The following is a 17,111-nucleotide window of genomic DNA, read 5'->3' on the forward strand; positions in this document are numbered from 1 at the left end:
AGGAGCTGCCATATTTTTACATTTTTACATTTGCATACATACAAGTTGACACTTATGGTAGCAGAGATAAGTTATGGAGTCCTTAAAAGTCTTGCCAAGATATTAATGTTTAATGACCTGTTTCTCTACTTTCACAAGTCTTCCCATCATGCTGGGGTCCTCTACAATCTCTGCTTCTGTAGAACTTTTGGGACGGTCCTTGTCTGTGATTGGAGCACCTCTGCCAACAATCTGATCCACTCTACCAATAAAAGCAAAGAGAAACAATATCTAGAACATAGCATATATTCAAAAATAAATTGATAACTATTAGAATAAGCTGCATAAGCTGTATATGTCCATGTATAAAGAATTAAATGTTGTGAAAAAGGCTGAGGGCAGAAACCACATCCAGTCTAAAACCTAGGTCTTGCAGGCAGTGAAGGCCTGCTCTGACCTCCAGAGCAAAGAGCCAGCACTCTGCTATAGCAGCCAGATCACACTTTTATCTTTCTGAGTGATGGTCTACATCACACTGCTCTCCTTTGGGGAGCAAATCCCTGTACTTCATGCCTTCCTTGTGTACCTCACACATTTTCCATTCATCCAGCATTCCACTCATGCTCCTCACTAGGGAGTTCACGCAGGGCTTCATGCCCCACCCCCCCACATTAGGGAGCGTCCTTTAAATAGAGTCACCTTGCGATACCATCCCACTTCTGACAACTGAAAGCTGATCAACAACACGCCAATCTCAAACCAGAGTTACTAGCCGGTAGACATGTCCTTTGACTACCAGAATAGAAAGGCCATAAGAGGATGGCCTGAAGCCCAGTGAGAGTCCTTGGTGAGGGGCATGGGTGTAAATCTGGATGAAGGTGTGGATGTGTGAGGTACTCATCAAATGACTGAGGTGCAGGGGGGCATGCCCCAAAGAAGGAGGTAGTGTGTCGGAGACCATCACTCAGGAAGCTAAAATGTGTGCTTTGGCAGCCATGCCTGTGAGTTGGCTCTTTGGTCTGGTGCCTCGAAGACCCAGATTTGAGACCAGGTTGTGATTGCTGCCCTCCGCCTTTGTCACTAATGTTTTAAATGTGCTAAAGTTAAATGTGTTAAGGATACATACAGTAACATACAGAAAAGCAGAACAGGAGGAGAAACAGGAGACACCGCACCCCCACACTACTCTCTGCCAAGTGCAGAACATTATGAATGTGAAGGAGCACATGCAGAACAGTGGAATATGATATGAACAGGTGTGTCCAGATATCGTGACACAGAGAAATGAACAAAAAAGAGCCTGGCCCACCAGAAGAATGTGCGTTTTATAATATGTACTGCTATTTAGCATTTGAACAATGTGTCAGCAAAGTTTCCAAGTGCTACTCTACCCAATGTGAGTACTATTCATGAAAATGACATGAATTACACAACACAAAGTCATATGGTATAATGTATGCCAACATATCTTTTTGACACATTATCCAAATATTTTAATACTATGTTGCACATTTTAAATGGCTTTGCCCAGAACATTTGTTGCAATATGTTAAAAAGATTTCCTTCAATTAAATTAAACCAGCAGTTTTTCTTGAGCTAACCAAGAGACAAATAAACAGCTTAATAGATCAATAAAATGAGCTTACCTACATATGCCTGATACTTACCTACATATACCTGATACTTACCTACATATGCCTGATACTAAGATGGTCTTGCATTATGTGGCATACCCATAATATGTCATGCCAACATGCAAAAGCAAAGAAAGCACTGTTGAAATTTCAACATTATTTGGTCATGGGAACCTTGGCTGCATTTCGCTTGGTTTGGATTATTCATTTCATACAGCAATGCAAGCAAACCAGCTCAACCTGTTTTTGTCCAGCTACAGCAGGGTTTTGTTTTTTTTACCTGTACGGTGCCTGGTTATTTCAGATAACCCCTACTCTGTGTGGCATCCATGACCTGCATGTGCATATAAAATAAGTCTCCTAAATAGGGTTTATTAGCAACTTTTAACATGATCTCAGCGCAAATGCCCTAAGCAAGGAGTAACAGTTGTTCAGGTCCACTGCCAAAGAGATGACCACAATACTGCTTAAAAAGCAAGGCTGGTAACATCACTAAAGAACTGTTCTATTTCTGGTACACTTCTATGAAAGGATGTTTAATGCATTGCCTGTGGTAGTTGAGCAGCTTGAGAGTTAACATTCTCCCAGTCATGTAGTCTGAATCAAAAACAGGTTGTTTTAATTTCTGCTCAGCACACCCAGAAAGAAATTAGAATAGCGCTCTAATGCGAGCAAGAGGTGCGGTTTAGGGCATCCTAACCTAGGTGAGAACTGGGGCGAATCTTTGGCTCCCTTGGTTGAATACCTCTTATGGCGGGGAGTGGAGGGGCCCGGAGGACCCAATATCATATCTATCCTGGCAAAGTAAATAGAGGAGAGGACAGCACAGTGCAGAATGACAGGACACGCACAAGGCCAAACCATGGTCACATCAGACCAGGGAGGAGGGAAGGAAATACATACCAACACTCCAAGAGAACACAGACAAAGCCAAAGAAGTGAAAATATATTCTGGACATACTTTATGGATGTGACTATGTGATCTTGCAATGACACCATAGCATGATTTTGGACAAAGCATGTACACTAAAAGTATGCCTTGACATCATAAGTATGCTCCAAAAGAATGAATATATTTATGAAGCACATATACTGAACTACGTTATTACATCACAACATTGAATGTATATGTGTAGTCTTTATAAAATCTGATAAATGAATAACATAATAAATTATTTTGTGATGCCCTTCTATGGTGGGTGAGTGTTTGAGCACACAAAACATCACAAAATGATTGCTACACATAATGATTGATTGTAAACGAACACTATGTAAACGGGAAAATGGTCATTGACCTAATTGACTGCATGTTGTACACAGGTGAAATAAATGTGATGTCACATTACTCTGAAAAACATGATCAGACCAGAAGAGACTCAAGAAAGCAAGGGGAACACACAAAAACATTTCTAGTGTTATACAACAGTAATAAGTAAAAGCCAAGGATCCAAACAGCCCTAATTGTATGAGTATGTGCATGTGTGTGCATTGTTAGAAAACAGAAGACAAGAACACAAGAGAATCACAAGAAAGGACCAAACATGGAAGAGAGAGAAGAATTCTCCCCCTGTGGACAATGACATATTTTGTGTGTGGTCTTGCCTGGACTGCAGATTTTTAATCCTGGCCAACATGTCAAGGTGTCCAGCTGAATACTGCTCAATAACATCCATGACATCGTAAGGCCGCAGACTTTCCTTAAATTTTCGCTTTGACACCATAAACCTCATAATGCTGCAGAGACAAAATATTGCCACACATTACATAATCACATTCCAAAACACACCCATTGTCAATACAGCAGCATTTGGTTTGTTTGTTGACAGGTGGATTAAATATTATTTAAAAGTGCAAACTGAAATCTTTTTTTTTTTTTAGTTTGATCATTTCACTGTGATCACCCATTCTCCCATTGTTGATAGAGGATACTGCTTAGGTCTACATTTCATTGGTGCCAGGTTAATATGCCTGGGTGGGAAACCCTGAATCTTCTAGTTCCATCATGTGTTGGGTCCTGCCACTCTAACAGAACTGCCTTGACATAGTTTCTAAAATAGAAGATATGTACCTGCAGGTTGCCAGGATGCCATAGTTTATTTTATTATTGTATAGAAGAGAGCTGGAACTGAGGTATACATGGTAATTTTAAAATGAAAAAAAAAGAAAAGGAATGGAATGGAAACAGGTATAATCAGAGATGGCACGATACCACGTTTTCCTGCTACTGATCTGATACCGATATCTTGCCTTTGAATGTCACCTGATACTGATCCGATTTTCATTAAAAATCACTGTGGAGCTGTAGTTTAGTTGCTTGAGGGAATCATTTTGTGTGAGATGCATTATGTATGCTATTTTACAGATGTCAGCATGAATAATATAGATAGAAATACTTCATAATAACCTAACCTAAAATACTCCATAATAACGGTTCTTGTGAATTTCAGCAGTAAATCACTGTTAAACACTAAATGCACACCAGGCACTAAGTGAACAGACAGAGACAGACTACCAGTACTGTGAGTCTCTCTTCACTCGAGCTCTGTTTAAACCAACAGAAACTTAATTTCATAATGTTTACAAAAGGATAATTGTTTCTAGCCAAAAAAACCCAAAACAAAAACAAAACTAACTGCCATAGATTTTTTTTAAAGTTTCTTATTCAAAATATCAAGTCTACCTTAAAACTTAACAGGCTAATGAAACGTTTTTGTTTTGTTTTGTTTTTTCATGCGGTTTGAATACACTAAAGCCATTGAGTGATTAACTTTGTAAATTTCAAGAAGGCGAGTATTTTATTACTTTGGTTATTATTTCTCCTCTCTGGCTCTGTCAGGTTTCTGCTGAAACATCATGGTTTGTTTTTTTAAAGAACAGAATAATAAACAAATCAAAGTTGTTCATGGATATGGCTGTGAACAATGCTAAAATGCTATTTTGTCTCATTTAAATGCTCTTAGTAGAACGTAGGTAGCCTGTTCCCCAGACTGGGTTATGATGGCAATGGAAATCACATGTGTATGAGTGCATATATATTTGTATTTAAACATAATAGTTTTCAGTCGAGCTGTGCTATTTTCAGGCTGGATTTGTCATGATATCAGATCAGTTTCCTTAAAAATTTCTTCATATATCTGGATAGCTGACATTTATATTGACATTGGCCTGATTTTGATACGTGATATTGGATCGGTGCCATCTCTATGTACAATACATACCTTCGTAACATATTCAACAAGTTGTTACATACACTGCCTGGCCTAAAAGGTCACACACACTAATATTTTGTTGGACCCCCTTTAGCTTTGATTATGGCATGCATTCACTGTGGCATTGTTTCCACAAGCTTCTGCAATGTCACAACATTTATTTCTGTCCAGAGTTGCATTAATTTTTTTCCTCAAGATCTTGTATTGATGATGGGAGATTTGGACCACTGTGCAAAGTGTTCTCCTGCACATCCCAAAGATTCTCAATGGGGTTCAGGTCTGGACTCTGTGGTGGCCAATCCATGTCGTCTCATGCTCCCTGAACCACTCTCACAATTTGAGCCCAATGAATACTGGAATTGTCATTTTGAAATATGCCCGTGCCATCAGGGAAGAAAAAATCCATTGATGGAATAACCTGGTCATTCAGTATATTCAGGTAGTCAGCTGACCTCATTCTTTGGGCACATAACGTTGCTGAACCTAGACCTGACCAACTGCAGCAACCCCAGATCATAACATTGCCCCCACAGGCTTGTATGGTAGGCACTAGGCATGATGGGTGCATCACTTCAGCCGCCTCTCTTTTTACCCTGATGCGTCAGTCACTCTGGAACAGGGTAAAGCTAGATTCATCAGACCACATGACCCTCTTCCATTGTTTCAGAGTCCAATCTTTATGCTCCCTAGCAAATTGAAGCCGTTTTTGCTGGTTTGCCTCACTGACAAGTGGTTTTCTTAAGACTACACAGCTGTTTAGTCCCAATCCCTTGAGTTCTCTTTGCATTGTGCATGTGGAAATGCTCTTACATTCACTATTAAACATATCCCTGAGTTCTACTGTTTTTCTACAATTTAATTACACTACATACTTAAGTGATCACCAATCACGATCATTCAAGATTTTTTTCTGACCACATTCCTTCCTCGAAGATGATGTTTCCCCACTGTCCTTCCACTTTTTAATAATGCGTTGGACAGTTCCTAACCTGATTTTAGTAGTTTCAGCAATCTCCTTAGATGTTTACTCTGGGAAGGTTTTACCTATTTGCTTAGTTAAATCCAAGTGGTGACCTTTTTTTTTGGCCAGGCAGTGTATATATGTTCTACATTTCTATAACTTAATTTTAACTGGATTTTGGTTAGGGTTAGGGTAAGGGTTAGGACTAGGCTTTGGGTTGAATTTAAACTTGTAGTTTAGGATTAGGTTTAGGTTTGAGTTGAGGTTAAGGTTAGTTGGGTTGATTTGAGATCTGATCAGTTGTCTGACCCTTGAACTCTTCCACTTGTAAGTAAACCTGACTGCGATTGCATCCAAATCCTCTTATGATTCAATCATGACAAAGTTACAGATACTCTGTTGAGGACCACTCAAAAAGTGTTACAAAAAAAGTGTTTTTTATTAATTGAATTCAGAGTATCAAATGTATATGTGATTAGATTAAAATGTGTATGTTCACTTTTAAGTTTGTAAGAATGTCAGTTTTGTGATCATCTCCTCATTGCTTACCACACAGCCCTGATGGTAACTTTGATTCCTGGTGTTAAATCCTGTGGGACAAACTCACAATGGCAGCTCTTATTGTCATCGACATTGTCTTCTCCGGGAAGGCTGGCCTCTACAACACACAACATGAACACAAGAGGACTCCAGCATTAGTCATAACAACAACCCATTAACCTCCTTTCTGTTAAACTGTTTCTCTCTGGGATGGAACCAAGCAGAGGCCAGCCACAGCCATTAACTTGCATAGCTCAGTAAGACAGTGTACAAAGGAGTATCAGTTAGGTCAGGGTTAACGAGCAGCTCATTACCATGGTGATTTCATAGCCACCTGATGCAGAAGGAGGGGGTGGGGACAGGCAGGACTGAGACTTTCGGTTTACATAAGATGACCGTGGCCCATAAAGAACAGGAGGCAGTCTTGGGCCAGCACAATATGCAAGATGAAACTGTTGCACCTGGCTGTGCAGTCATCAATCAAGGCAAATAAGCAATTACAGCTGCACTTTAACACTCTGCCTTCACCAGTTTGAATCACAGCCACTCAGCAAGGAGTAGAGTAGAATGCTCTGAGTAGAATTCGTTGATATACACATTTGCAGAGTACCTGTGAGTCAAAAGCTATCATTTCTTTAAATGGTAGCCAATATGAGGGGAATTGAAAGGCACTGAAGTGAATGAAGAACGCTAATGCTCTTAAAAGCAGCTAAAAGGCAAAAAGCCTCCAATAAAACATCATCAACAGTTGGCTTTGTCATCTTAAGTGTTCAATGCATAGTTAACAACTGCTGATCTTACATTATGCTTAATGACCCATCCAGTTCAATTTTGAGCCTTTGTGGTTATTAATGTGTTAATTCATAACTCAATCCTTTTCACCTCCTGCTGATGATCATGTTGTGTAGTAAGTCTGGTATTTGTAAATGTTCCCATTCGCCTTTACAGATCATCTGGCATGAGAAAAGCAAAAACAGTACTATTCGTGCTACCTATTGCAGCTAGGTTACAGACCTGAACAAAACCTGTACAACTCCAGCTCCCAGTGAATAATGAAGGCCTAAAATAGCTTTTGGAGAGCTACAGAGTTGTTACAGGGCTCTGTCAGCTTTCTGGAAGGCCCCATCAGGTGATAACTCAGGAAACTAACCAGCTTTCACATGCATGTAAGAGCAGGGCTGGCAGCTGGCTGAGGCTGTTAGTTCAAATCATGGTATGATGGGTCCTGCCAGGTGCTTGTGAAATGTTTCTAGAAGGCACGCATGCACTCTTGACGGCTGTACTGGCTCTAGGGCTGGTCAAAGGGCTTGCTACAGTGGCCACAACCCCTAGTAGACATGTGATTTTTGTCTTACTGATCAACCTTTCAATTGCTGCAAAGGTTTGGAGAAGAAAGATGACAAAGGTGGTTAAAAGGTGACTGTCAAGAAATTATAACCATGAAAAACAGGGCTATTTCTAATATCTTCAGTAACTGAAATCATATTAAATGAAAATGAATAATAAAAAGATTAAATTAAAGATTTGTACAGAGGACTGGTATAAAGGTCAGAACTGGGGTTATGAGTTTTCAATTCAATTTAAATTCAATCTAAATGCCAGAGACAGTAGATAAAGAAAGGAACCAAAAATCTAACTGACACAGTTAGTCCTTTGGTGGTCAATCAAGCCTACTCTTACAATTAAAGAGGACAATTTTTTCTTCAAAAATTACAAATAATTGAAATCAAGTTTTAGCATTAGTAGCATTTTATGTTCAAATGCCTAAATATAGGATAGATCTCATTATTTTATGCTGAATCAATGTTGTACTGCTAGAGAAACATAACTCAAAAGTAATAATGATGAACTGTACAAAACAATAGTTTAATTCTTAACCACAATATTATGGAATTCAAATGAAAGCATAGATTGATTTTTAAAATTTTCTTAAAATATTTTATGTTCAAGATCACAGGACTATATTTAGCTGATGTCTGTTGATTTTTGTCCATTTTTTAAAACAAAAATATTTATAATGTTCAATCATTTAAAGCTTCACTGCTTTAAATGATCATTTTCATTTTCAATAGTATCAATAATCTGTGATCTTGAGTGCAAATTTCAAACAAAACAAAACCACAATTACAGAGAAACTCAATATTTTCCAACATTGTTTAATCCTACTATGACATGCTAAATCTAGCGATATAAAGAGGATATATATATATAAAAAAAAACATCTAATAGATTCTCTCAGGAAAAAAAAAAAAAAGATGTTTTCTAGAACCCTTTATAGGTTCTTCCATGAGGACAAAGGGTTCCAGAAAACAATGTCAGAAAAATATCAGAAACATAAGCAATAAATATGAGAAATGAATGCTGATGAGTCACACTAGTTCAATGTTTAAAGTTTGTATAATACTCTTCCTGTTATGAATTTGTGATAATATAATATAGATGAAATGGTACATTTCCTGTGAAACTTTAAGGTGTTTAAAATTAACAAAATCATAAGGTAATTATAAAGGTAATTATAAATGGAAATCCAAATATTCAAAATATACATTAACTAATTATTTCTTTGATCTAAGAGTCCAAAGTGCAAAAACAATTTGACATTTCATACAAGTAAACCATTAAAAGCTCTGTCATTATAGCTCATGTACAGTACAGTATCAAAATGAGAATTTGGAACCTTGAATATAATTAACACAACATAAGAGCAAAAATTTGAATTTCTAACTGCAATTTGTTTCAAACTTTCTTTTCTCTAATTATTGGAAAACAAGACTCAATGAAATCTCATTGCAAAGTTCTTCTTAGCTAGATAACACACAAGCTAGCAAGAATTTTGAATTAGTTTCTTAGTAAAGTCCAGAAGTATGATAATCTCAATATCATTATATTGGGAATGTAGTACTATACAAGATTTAAAGGATTTAACTATACATCTGTTGTAATGTGCAGTCCTTAATCACATAAAACAACAAGCTAATCCATATTCAGTTGTAAGCAGGTAAAATGTAAAGATAAGAGCAGATAAAATCACAGGATCCTGTTATGCATCCATAATCCAAAAGAAAAGTGACATTCATAACAAACAATGGGGGGGAGGGGGGGAAATCAGAAGACAAAAGTATAATACCATATCTGCAGATAGGAAGTTATGTTGTATCTAAAGCTAGTTTGATGGGGTGTTATTTTAAGAGGTAGGAGTTGTATTGGCTCCACAGCCATCTGGTTTGCCTGACCTGGGGAGCTCTTCTGCCTCATTTCCTCCGCCTGCATCTCAATCAGCACTTTAGCATCAGCATCAAACAAAGAAATGGAAAGGACAGCATCAGGATCCAGATTCGTTTCAAAATATGGGGAAAAAATCATAAACACTCAAACACCATCACATGGTTTACAAGAAGGTGGCACTTTACACAATGTGCTATTCTAACAGCCCCCCATATTATGCATCATTACAAATAAGCAATAATATAAAACTAATTTAAAGGATACTTAACACTTGAACAGGTCAGACTTTAGTGAGTTTAATATATCCTATGCATATCTGTGACCATTTTAATTAAAAAGTATTGAAAAAATGTTTTAGGGCTTTCAGAAGTTGCACTTTGTCGAAAGTATTACCAGAACACAAGCTTTATAGGTCATTTCTCAAGACTGAATTTGACACACAAACTCTGGGCATTTAAAATGGTCATGATTGCTGCATTATATACTGTACATTTCATAGTTTCATGTGATGACAATCACTATAATAAGTTAATTTAACTTTGGGGTTCCAGAGTTTCTGTGCTTCCAATCAGTCATGATATACATCCACCAATATACTGGCAGGAAAAAAAGCAGCATTCAACACAGTATGGCAAAACCATTAGAATAATTACAAAGAAAGCAGCCAGAATATAAAATATATCTGACACAGTACAAGTAGTAATTACTTGGCAACAACAACATGCAACAGCTCACAGAAAAAGAACAAGAATCCTGATGTTTGAATCTTGTAAATTTAGCCTGGAGATAGTCAATTTAGCCAAATTCCAATTAACTTACTTTCCCAGAGGTTTGAATCCTCAGAGGTTTCTCAGATTCTATTAGTATGATGAGTTTACTTGATTTTCAATATATTTAGAAATACATCAAAGATTATCAGACAGAGGACAACTAGGACCATAATCATGACTTCACAAGCACTCACTCAAACCACACACATTATTATATCCTAAAAACACATATCTGTTGCCAAACAAGTTAGAATTATTCAGACAAATTTTCCAATATCTACAAATTCAAATATACACAGCAAAGAACAATACCTATAATGACATTTAAGGACACAACATTTATATTTTAGGCTCCCTCACCTTCTGAATTCTGCCGAGAAGCTGCCCCTTTGAAGCGGAAAGCTTGTCTAGCACGGCTGCGGTCCCCAAAGCTAAGGCTCTTGGGTACTTTGGAGGGACTGTCCTCAATGCTGTTGTCTGCACTGGGAGAGCGTCGCAGGGGCTGCTGGCTCTGGGGTGAGCTCTTCCCTTTGCTTGCAGAGTTTCTTGGGCTGGAGAACACTCGTTCCTTCAGACTTACCTTCTGACTGCGAGGGAGAAAGTTTTTGAAAAGCTCAGTGGCTGAGCATGCAAGTTAGGAGCTTTACAACGGTAACGAGAAAATACAGCACAAATGATCACTTGTACAGCATCTTGTAGCCTAAAGTGCCATAATATCTGTGTGTAGAACTTGGATTTGAGTCATAATCTTCATGATTTGCAACTTGACTCAAACTTGGTTCAGCCTTATACTCTGACTCAAATATGACTAATCAGCAGTCTCAAAATGCATTAATTGATCAATTATTTATATATTTATTTTATTGAAATGTGTGGAAAAAATGTGTTTATTGAAATGTGTGGAAAATATTTACAATTTATATTAGTAACTTAAATTATATGTATCTTGCCATTTAACACAGTCTTCACAGCTTTGACCATATTTTAGGGACATTTCTGAATAATACTAGTCTCTATGTCAGTAAGCTCTGTATGTCAAAGTGGAGTACTGGAGTTCAGCTTGGTAAACAGTCTTGAGACATACACTGAATGGCCACTTTATTAAAGTGTTGGACCCTATTTGGCCTTCAAAACCATAGCAACTTGTTGTGGTATAGAATCCAGTAAGTGTTGAAATCATTGTGTAGGAATCTTGTGTAGGAAACCCATGCAGACAGGACAGATTCTTGAAGTTGCCATAAATTAGATGGCGGTACTGACATTCTCTGAATAGCCTGTTCCATCTCACCCCAGAGATGTGCTAAAGAATTAAGATCTACTGACTGAACGCCAAGGAAGCAAGGGTAAACAGCTGCCACGAAGGGATGAACTTTGTTGACCACAATGCTTAGGTAAACCCTACTGTCCAAATGTCCATCCACAGGTTCAAAGGACTCAAGAGTTTGTCAAGAAAACATTACCAACAGCATTACTTCACCTTCACCAGCCTGAACTGTTGGAAGGGTTTATTGATTCATGCTGCTTGTGCTAATTACTAACCGCCCATAATAATAGTGCAACAGAAATATGGATTCATCTCACCAGGTGGTTTTCCAATTTTTTTTACTCTCTTGATCACTGCATTCTTGCCTTACACTTTGCCCTAGAGAGCACTGGCACTCAAAGTGGTTGTCTGCTGTTATAGTCCATCCGTGCTAAGGAACATTGAGTTGTCCAACTGAACACATTAGTTGGAGCAGCATTGTATTCAGCTGCAATTTGCTTGACTTTGTACTGCCCGTTTGTCAGAATGATTCTTATTATCCTCCTATGACATACAATGAGTTACTTATGTTAACTGGATCCACTTACACTGGATGTTTTGTCTTGATTACACCGTTCTTTGTATACTCTCAACACTGTTGAATGAGAAAACCCCATATGTTTGGAAATGTTTTAAATACTGGCCCTGACTAATTTAAACACTGATGATCATGCCTCATTCGAAGTTGCTCAGATTGCTCGATGTTCCCATTCTAATGTGGATTCATACAGAAACCGATCCATGGAAAATGTGATTTTATTCTGCACGCTGGGGTCACGTGTCTCATATCCAAAGGGCGGGTATCTCGAATAAAGTGGATATTCAGTTTATATAACAGACTCAGACAAAGGTAAAGAGGACTAGACTCAACATGGACTCAGCGCTGGTGACTCAAACACATACTCAATCTTGAACACTGGGGACTCACAGTCGAATGCTGGTAGTCTCAATCATGTCTCATTCTGTAAATATACCCAGCAATGTTCTTCCAAACTAGAGGCTTCAAAGAATGACATTTACTGGAGATTTTAAGCCCATACAATAAAACCCATAATATCAGACACATCAAAAACCAAGGAGACCAGTAGCTCAATAAAAAGCCATTATTAGTGCAGTAAAGGCTACTCCCATCTCAGAGGTCATTCTATAAATTCTCACCTCCAAACACCCACCTTCTCAGAGCCCAGGGCATTACAAATGTATGATTTACTTAAAAGTATCTTAGAGGGTTCAGAGTCATCTGACACCATCACATGCACATGATCATAGGAAGCACCACAGCACATCCTTCTGCACAAGGACACGGTTAAAAGCAGCACATATGCTCATAGGAAATGCATCCACAGTCCATCATGGATCATTACACTGTAACTGGCCAGGTCAAATCTCTGTACACATCAAAAGGTCCCTGAGGTCAGTGATAAAGTTTAGGTCTATTATCACTATGAATTAGGAGGAGCTTCAGTGACATATGCAGTAAAGGTGAGCGTGAACATGTCTTTTGGTTGTGAATAGAGATGCAAATTGATCAATTAACAAATGGTAAATGCTAAAAATATACTGACCTTGGGGAGGGCTCTGGTTGAGCTTCCTTCCTGTGGGAGAATGATTTTGAATAAAGAGGGTAAGCAAAATGAATATTGTACTGCAGTTATGCAGGAAGTAGAAACAGTGGCAATTTTCTGAATAAAAACTCATGATATTGAAATGATGAGTATCTACTGTCTATTATTATACCTAAAGGAGAGACCAGATTTGCTCTTCAGATTTCTCAACAGATCAAGTTGGTTAAGTGGAGGAATAAGTCTGCAAAACACAATCAAATGTTTTAGTTGCAAAGGCAATTTGTGTTGCCTTCCAAGGAAAAAAATAATGCAAAAAATGGTACTGATAAAAGTATCAATGAACAATACATCATATTCCGCTTTTCTCAAGTCTAGAGTTAATGGTGAGAGAGAGGGACACAACACAACCACCAAAAAGCAATGAACAATCCAACAAAAAAAGCACATACAAGCACTTTGTCACCATTTTCCAATGAACTTTTAGCTGCATGCCAGAACCCACTGTGTTATACCAGTAGGCAGTGAAACAATAACACCACTTTGCCTCAAGGTATGAACCTGCAAGAAGGAAGGGAATCAACCTGAGGTGTAAAAGGCTCATGCCGAAGAGTGAAATGGAGGTGTTACAGTGTGTGTGTGTGTGTGTATCACAGGAAGCTGGTGCTCTTGCATAGCTGGAGTTATGAGTTAATGTCAGAAAAATGCAGGGCTGCAGTCTGCTCTATGGAAGTGAAAGGGCTTTGGCTGCAGCGCTGTGGAAGCAAGAAAGGTCATATTTCAATTCGACCCTCCTCAGAGAAGATGAAAGTGCGAGAGGGATGGAGAGAGAGAGAGATGGAGAAAGATGGAGAGAGAGGTGCTTCTGCAGCATCACACATTCAATATAATTTGCAGCAAGTCATGTACACAGGACAATAAGCTACTAAAATATAAAAGGCCCAAGATAGATGTATTGCTTATATCTGAGTGTGAAAACCATCAGTCACAGCAATCATTTGCTAAGGCAAAAACTGAACCATTTATTTCAAATGTCATTGATAGATATGGGACATAATATGGGAAATAAATCCTCTAGAGCATGGAAAAGTAACTATAGAGAAGAGCCACAGATGTCCCCTTGCCATATTACTCCCGTATGGGAGGAAAATATCTTCAATTGTGCGATTCTGGTCACTGTAACAGAAGCAAGTTTGTAATTGTTGCATAGTAAATTTGTCAGTTCCAAAAAACGGAAAGCAGCCTTCACATCTACTAATGGCATAATTAATAACTTGAGGTACAGTTTCTGTTTCCAGTCTTTTTCTTTGATAATATCAAATTTGTTCTTATTTTAGAATTTTATATACTATAGTTAGACAACAGTTTATTCAGTGGTTTACAAAGCCCAGGGCATTCACAGTTGATCGCTCCTTATTGCAACTGATTTAACTATTTAGCTAGTCTTAGAGCAGGGAAAATCCTAAACTGTACAGTTCTGAAGTACTCCTGGGCATGCTGGTCCACAGAGGCAGGCATGGAGAGAAGTCACCATGTGGTGCATGGTCACATGGTCCAGCAGACAGCTGTCTGACTGATGTCAGCTTTGCTGCTGCCTGAGAAACTCCAATAAATAAGTCACATACCCAGCAAATGGGTAGCCTGGGACTACAACATCAATAACAGCAAACGCCTTCTGTAAATCAAAGAGTTCTGTGCAGGAGTCACTTTCCTAGAAACCTTGTTTTGTGAAGATCAGCATATGATGTGGGATTAAATATAGCTTTGAATAGGCTCTCAAGAAGATATGAGGGTTTTAAGACTTCAAAAATGTTTAAGAAATTGGATCCCTATTCTTCCCATAGCTCTGAGGCATTCCTGAATCTTTGATTCTACACAGTCAGAGCTAGAATGTTCAATGCAGCATCATAAAAATGTATTTGGTGATGATTTAACACCTACCCTCGAACACACGTATAAGCAAAAATGCTCCACTGTGCTGACAGGTTGACCTTCACAACTACACCACAGCACCCCCACCTCACCACTTACCACCACCCCTGGAAAAAGGAGTCAGTGTGCATCAATGCAAGCATTTCATCTGTCTCATCTGACACCCAGGAAAAACACAGATAGGAAAAAAAAAAAAAAAAACATCAGGAGGAATAAGGGTGTACATGACAAGAAGGCGCAGGAGAAGAGAGTCTGCAACAGAAAGCGACGGCATGTGATCACAGACAGAGTGCAGAGAGGGAGACTGGTACCTGTACATAGGAACTGATACAGTCCTCTCATAGTAGTCCCAGGTAGACTGCAGGTCTGTGCGACTGAGATTGGTGGCATACACCCTCCAGGCTGCCTAAAGGATTGCATCAGATACAAATGCATACTAATCATGTGCACTTTGCTCTTGGAGGTAATTAAGATACAAGCAGGGTGCCTGGAAGATATCATGGTCTCCATCTCTATATTACATACAATTATAGAATTAAGAGCTACAATGACATTTTAAATCATATTACTGGACCTTTCAGACGCAAGCTGCACAGGTCTGCATGGCTGATGACTATCTCCAAAGAGAAACTGTAGAGCACATTACGCTCTTTTTGTTCAGAGCATCTAAAACCAATCCCAAAACACTCAGCCATATTGTAAATTGCAATCTTGCAGCATTGCAGATCGCTTAAGCATATGCTACATTCTCAAGGCTCAATTCATCATGTGCCTGTGGGTCGAACCAAGACTAATGCAGCGGGTTCAGCCAAAGTGCACCAAGAATTCACACATGGGTAACCTTCACCAGGAATTTGTTCGGCAATTACTCAGAGAGCTCCAATTACATTTCCTCTGCTTCTTAATTCACTTTTTCCCCCCAGCTCCTTTATGACTTCATATTATTCATATTAATATCCCCTTGACTGAAAACCCTCCTTTGTGGAGGGGGGCTACAGACTTGGACATGGCGTAATATTGTTTTCTTCCCTCAGAAACCTAAAGTTCAATTTATTTACCTCAGGCGTATTTACACAGATATTTGGTCTAGTATTTACACAGATATTTGGTACAGTAATAAAATTACAAATTGCATCACCAATGAAGTTTAATTAGCACACAAGGGAGAGAATGTTATTCATTGCACCTGTGGTGAGGATCAGGGATGCTGTGCCAAAATGGGCGTCGCTCACCTGAATAAGCCCAGCAGCTGGGTTCCGCCGTTTCTCAAAGTGTTTCTGCCGATGCTGCTCCTGGACCTTCAAAGCGAAGCCGGAGCCTAAGATCCCCTAAAGAGTACATGGTAAAGTTTGCTTAGCAAGGGAGCTAGTTTTGCCCTTTGCAGTTGATGGAGTTGCAAACAGCACTGTAACATGAAATTAGAATTTTATGTTTAGAATGATATGCTATATAGGTAACCACATAGATGATCATTCACCAAATCGATAAGACACAGCAGTAAACTGGTTTCCATATATATTTACACCAGTGTCCATGAGTTAATTTAACACAAGCAACTCTGTGCTGGGCACAAGTGTAAAAACCATGGCAGAAGTGTACGTCCTGATCTAAGATACTTGATGTAATATTCAGGGTAACAATTTTTTGAAAAAAATTAATTAAGCAATTAAGCAAAATTAATTAAGCAATCTCTGTTTCCCTGTCTGTCCCCTACGTGCGCACGCATGTCACATCTGTCTCACTCCCAATCATCTGATTATTGACTGATTGCACCTGTGCCTTGTTTTGCCTCTTTTCTTTCTCACTCTATTTAAAGCCCACAGGTATAGTGTCCAGTGTCGCACTCTGCTCCTCGCTCTCGTGGGCTACGGATGCCTTGGGTGTTACCACTACTCTGCTGCATCACTACACCTAGAGAACTGCTTCCAGAGCTATTGCCTATCTTTGCTTTTATTTCTGCTCAATACAGTGCATTGCTATTTGTATTTCAATGGAA

General features: G+C 38.7%; 1 protein-coding gene across 8 annotated transcripts in view; it reads right to left on the reverse strand.

Annotated features, from left to right (window-relative positions):
- The window catches only part of kcnq2b (potassium voltage-gated channel, KQT-like subfamily, member 2b), a 53,328-nt gene that overhangs the window by 5,826 nt on the left and 30,391 nt on the right, over nucleotides 1–17,111 (reverse strand). Inside the window, exons 7-16 of one of the 8 annotated variants that reach the window (XM_081717633.1) lie at nucleotides 16,348–16,443; nucleotides 15,427–15,521; nucleotides 13,359–13,427; nucleotides 13,187–13,216; nucleotides 10,679–10,905; nucleotides 9,557–9,604; nucleotides 6,333–6,441; nucleotides 3,216–3,347; nucleotides 2,314–2,409; nucleotides 118–241 (exon numbers count right to left, since the gene is read on the reverse strand). In XM_081717633.1, coding sequence (XP_081573759.1) covers nucleotides 118–241; nucleotides 2,314–2,409; nucleotides 3,216–3,347; nucleotides 6,333–6,441; nucleotides 9,557–9,604; nucleotides 10,679–10,905; nucleotides 13,187–13,216; nucleotides 13,359–13,427; nucleotides 15,427–15,521; nucleotides 16,348–16,443 — 1,026 coding nt within the window. Of the gene's footprint in view, nucleotides 1–117; nucleotides 242–2,313; nucleotides 3,348–6,332; nucleotides 6,442–7,678; nucleotides 7,697–8,463; nucleotides 9,361–9,556; nucleotides 9,605–10,678; nucleotides 10,906–13,186; nucleotides 13,217–13,358; nucleotides 13,428–15,426; nucleotides 15,522–16,347; nucleotides 16,444–17,111 lie in introns of those variants that run through there. The other 7 variants (XM_035524639.2, XR_014124548.1, XM_081717634.1 and 4 more) reach the window with 7 other exon arrangements.

This window comes from Electrophorus electricus, chromosome 7 (assembly GCF_041902795.1).
Source record: "Electrophorus electricus isolate QZ-2024a chromosome 7, ASM4190279v1, whole genome shotgun sequence".
NCBI classification, from domain to species: domain Eukaryota; kingdom Metazoa; phylum Chordata; class Actinopteri; order Gymnotiformes; family Gymnotidae; genus Electrophorus; species Electrophorus electricus.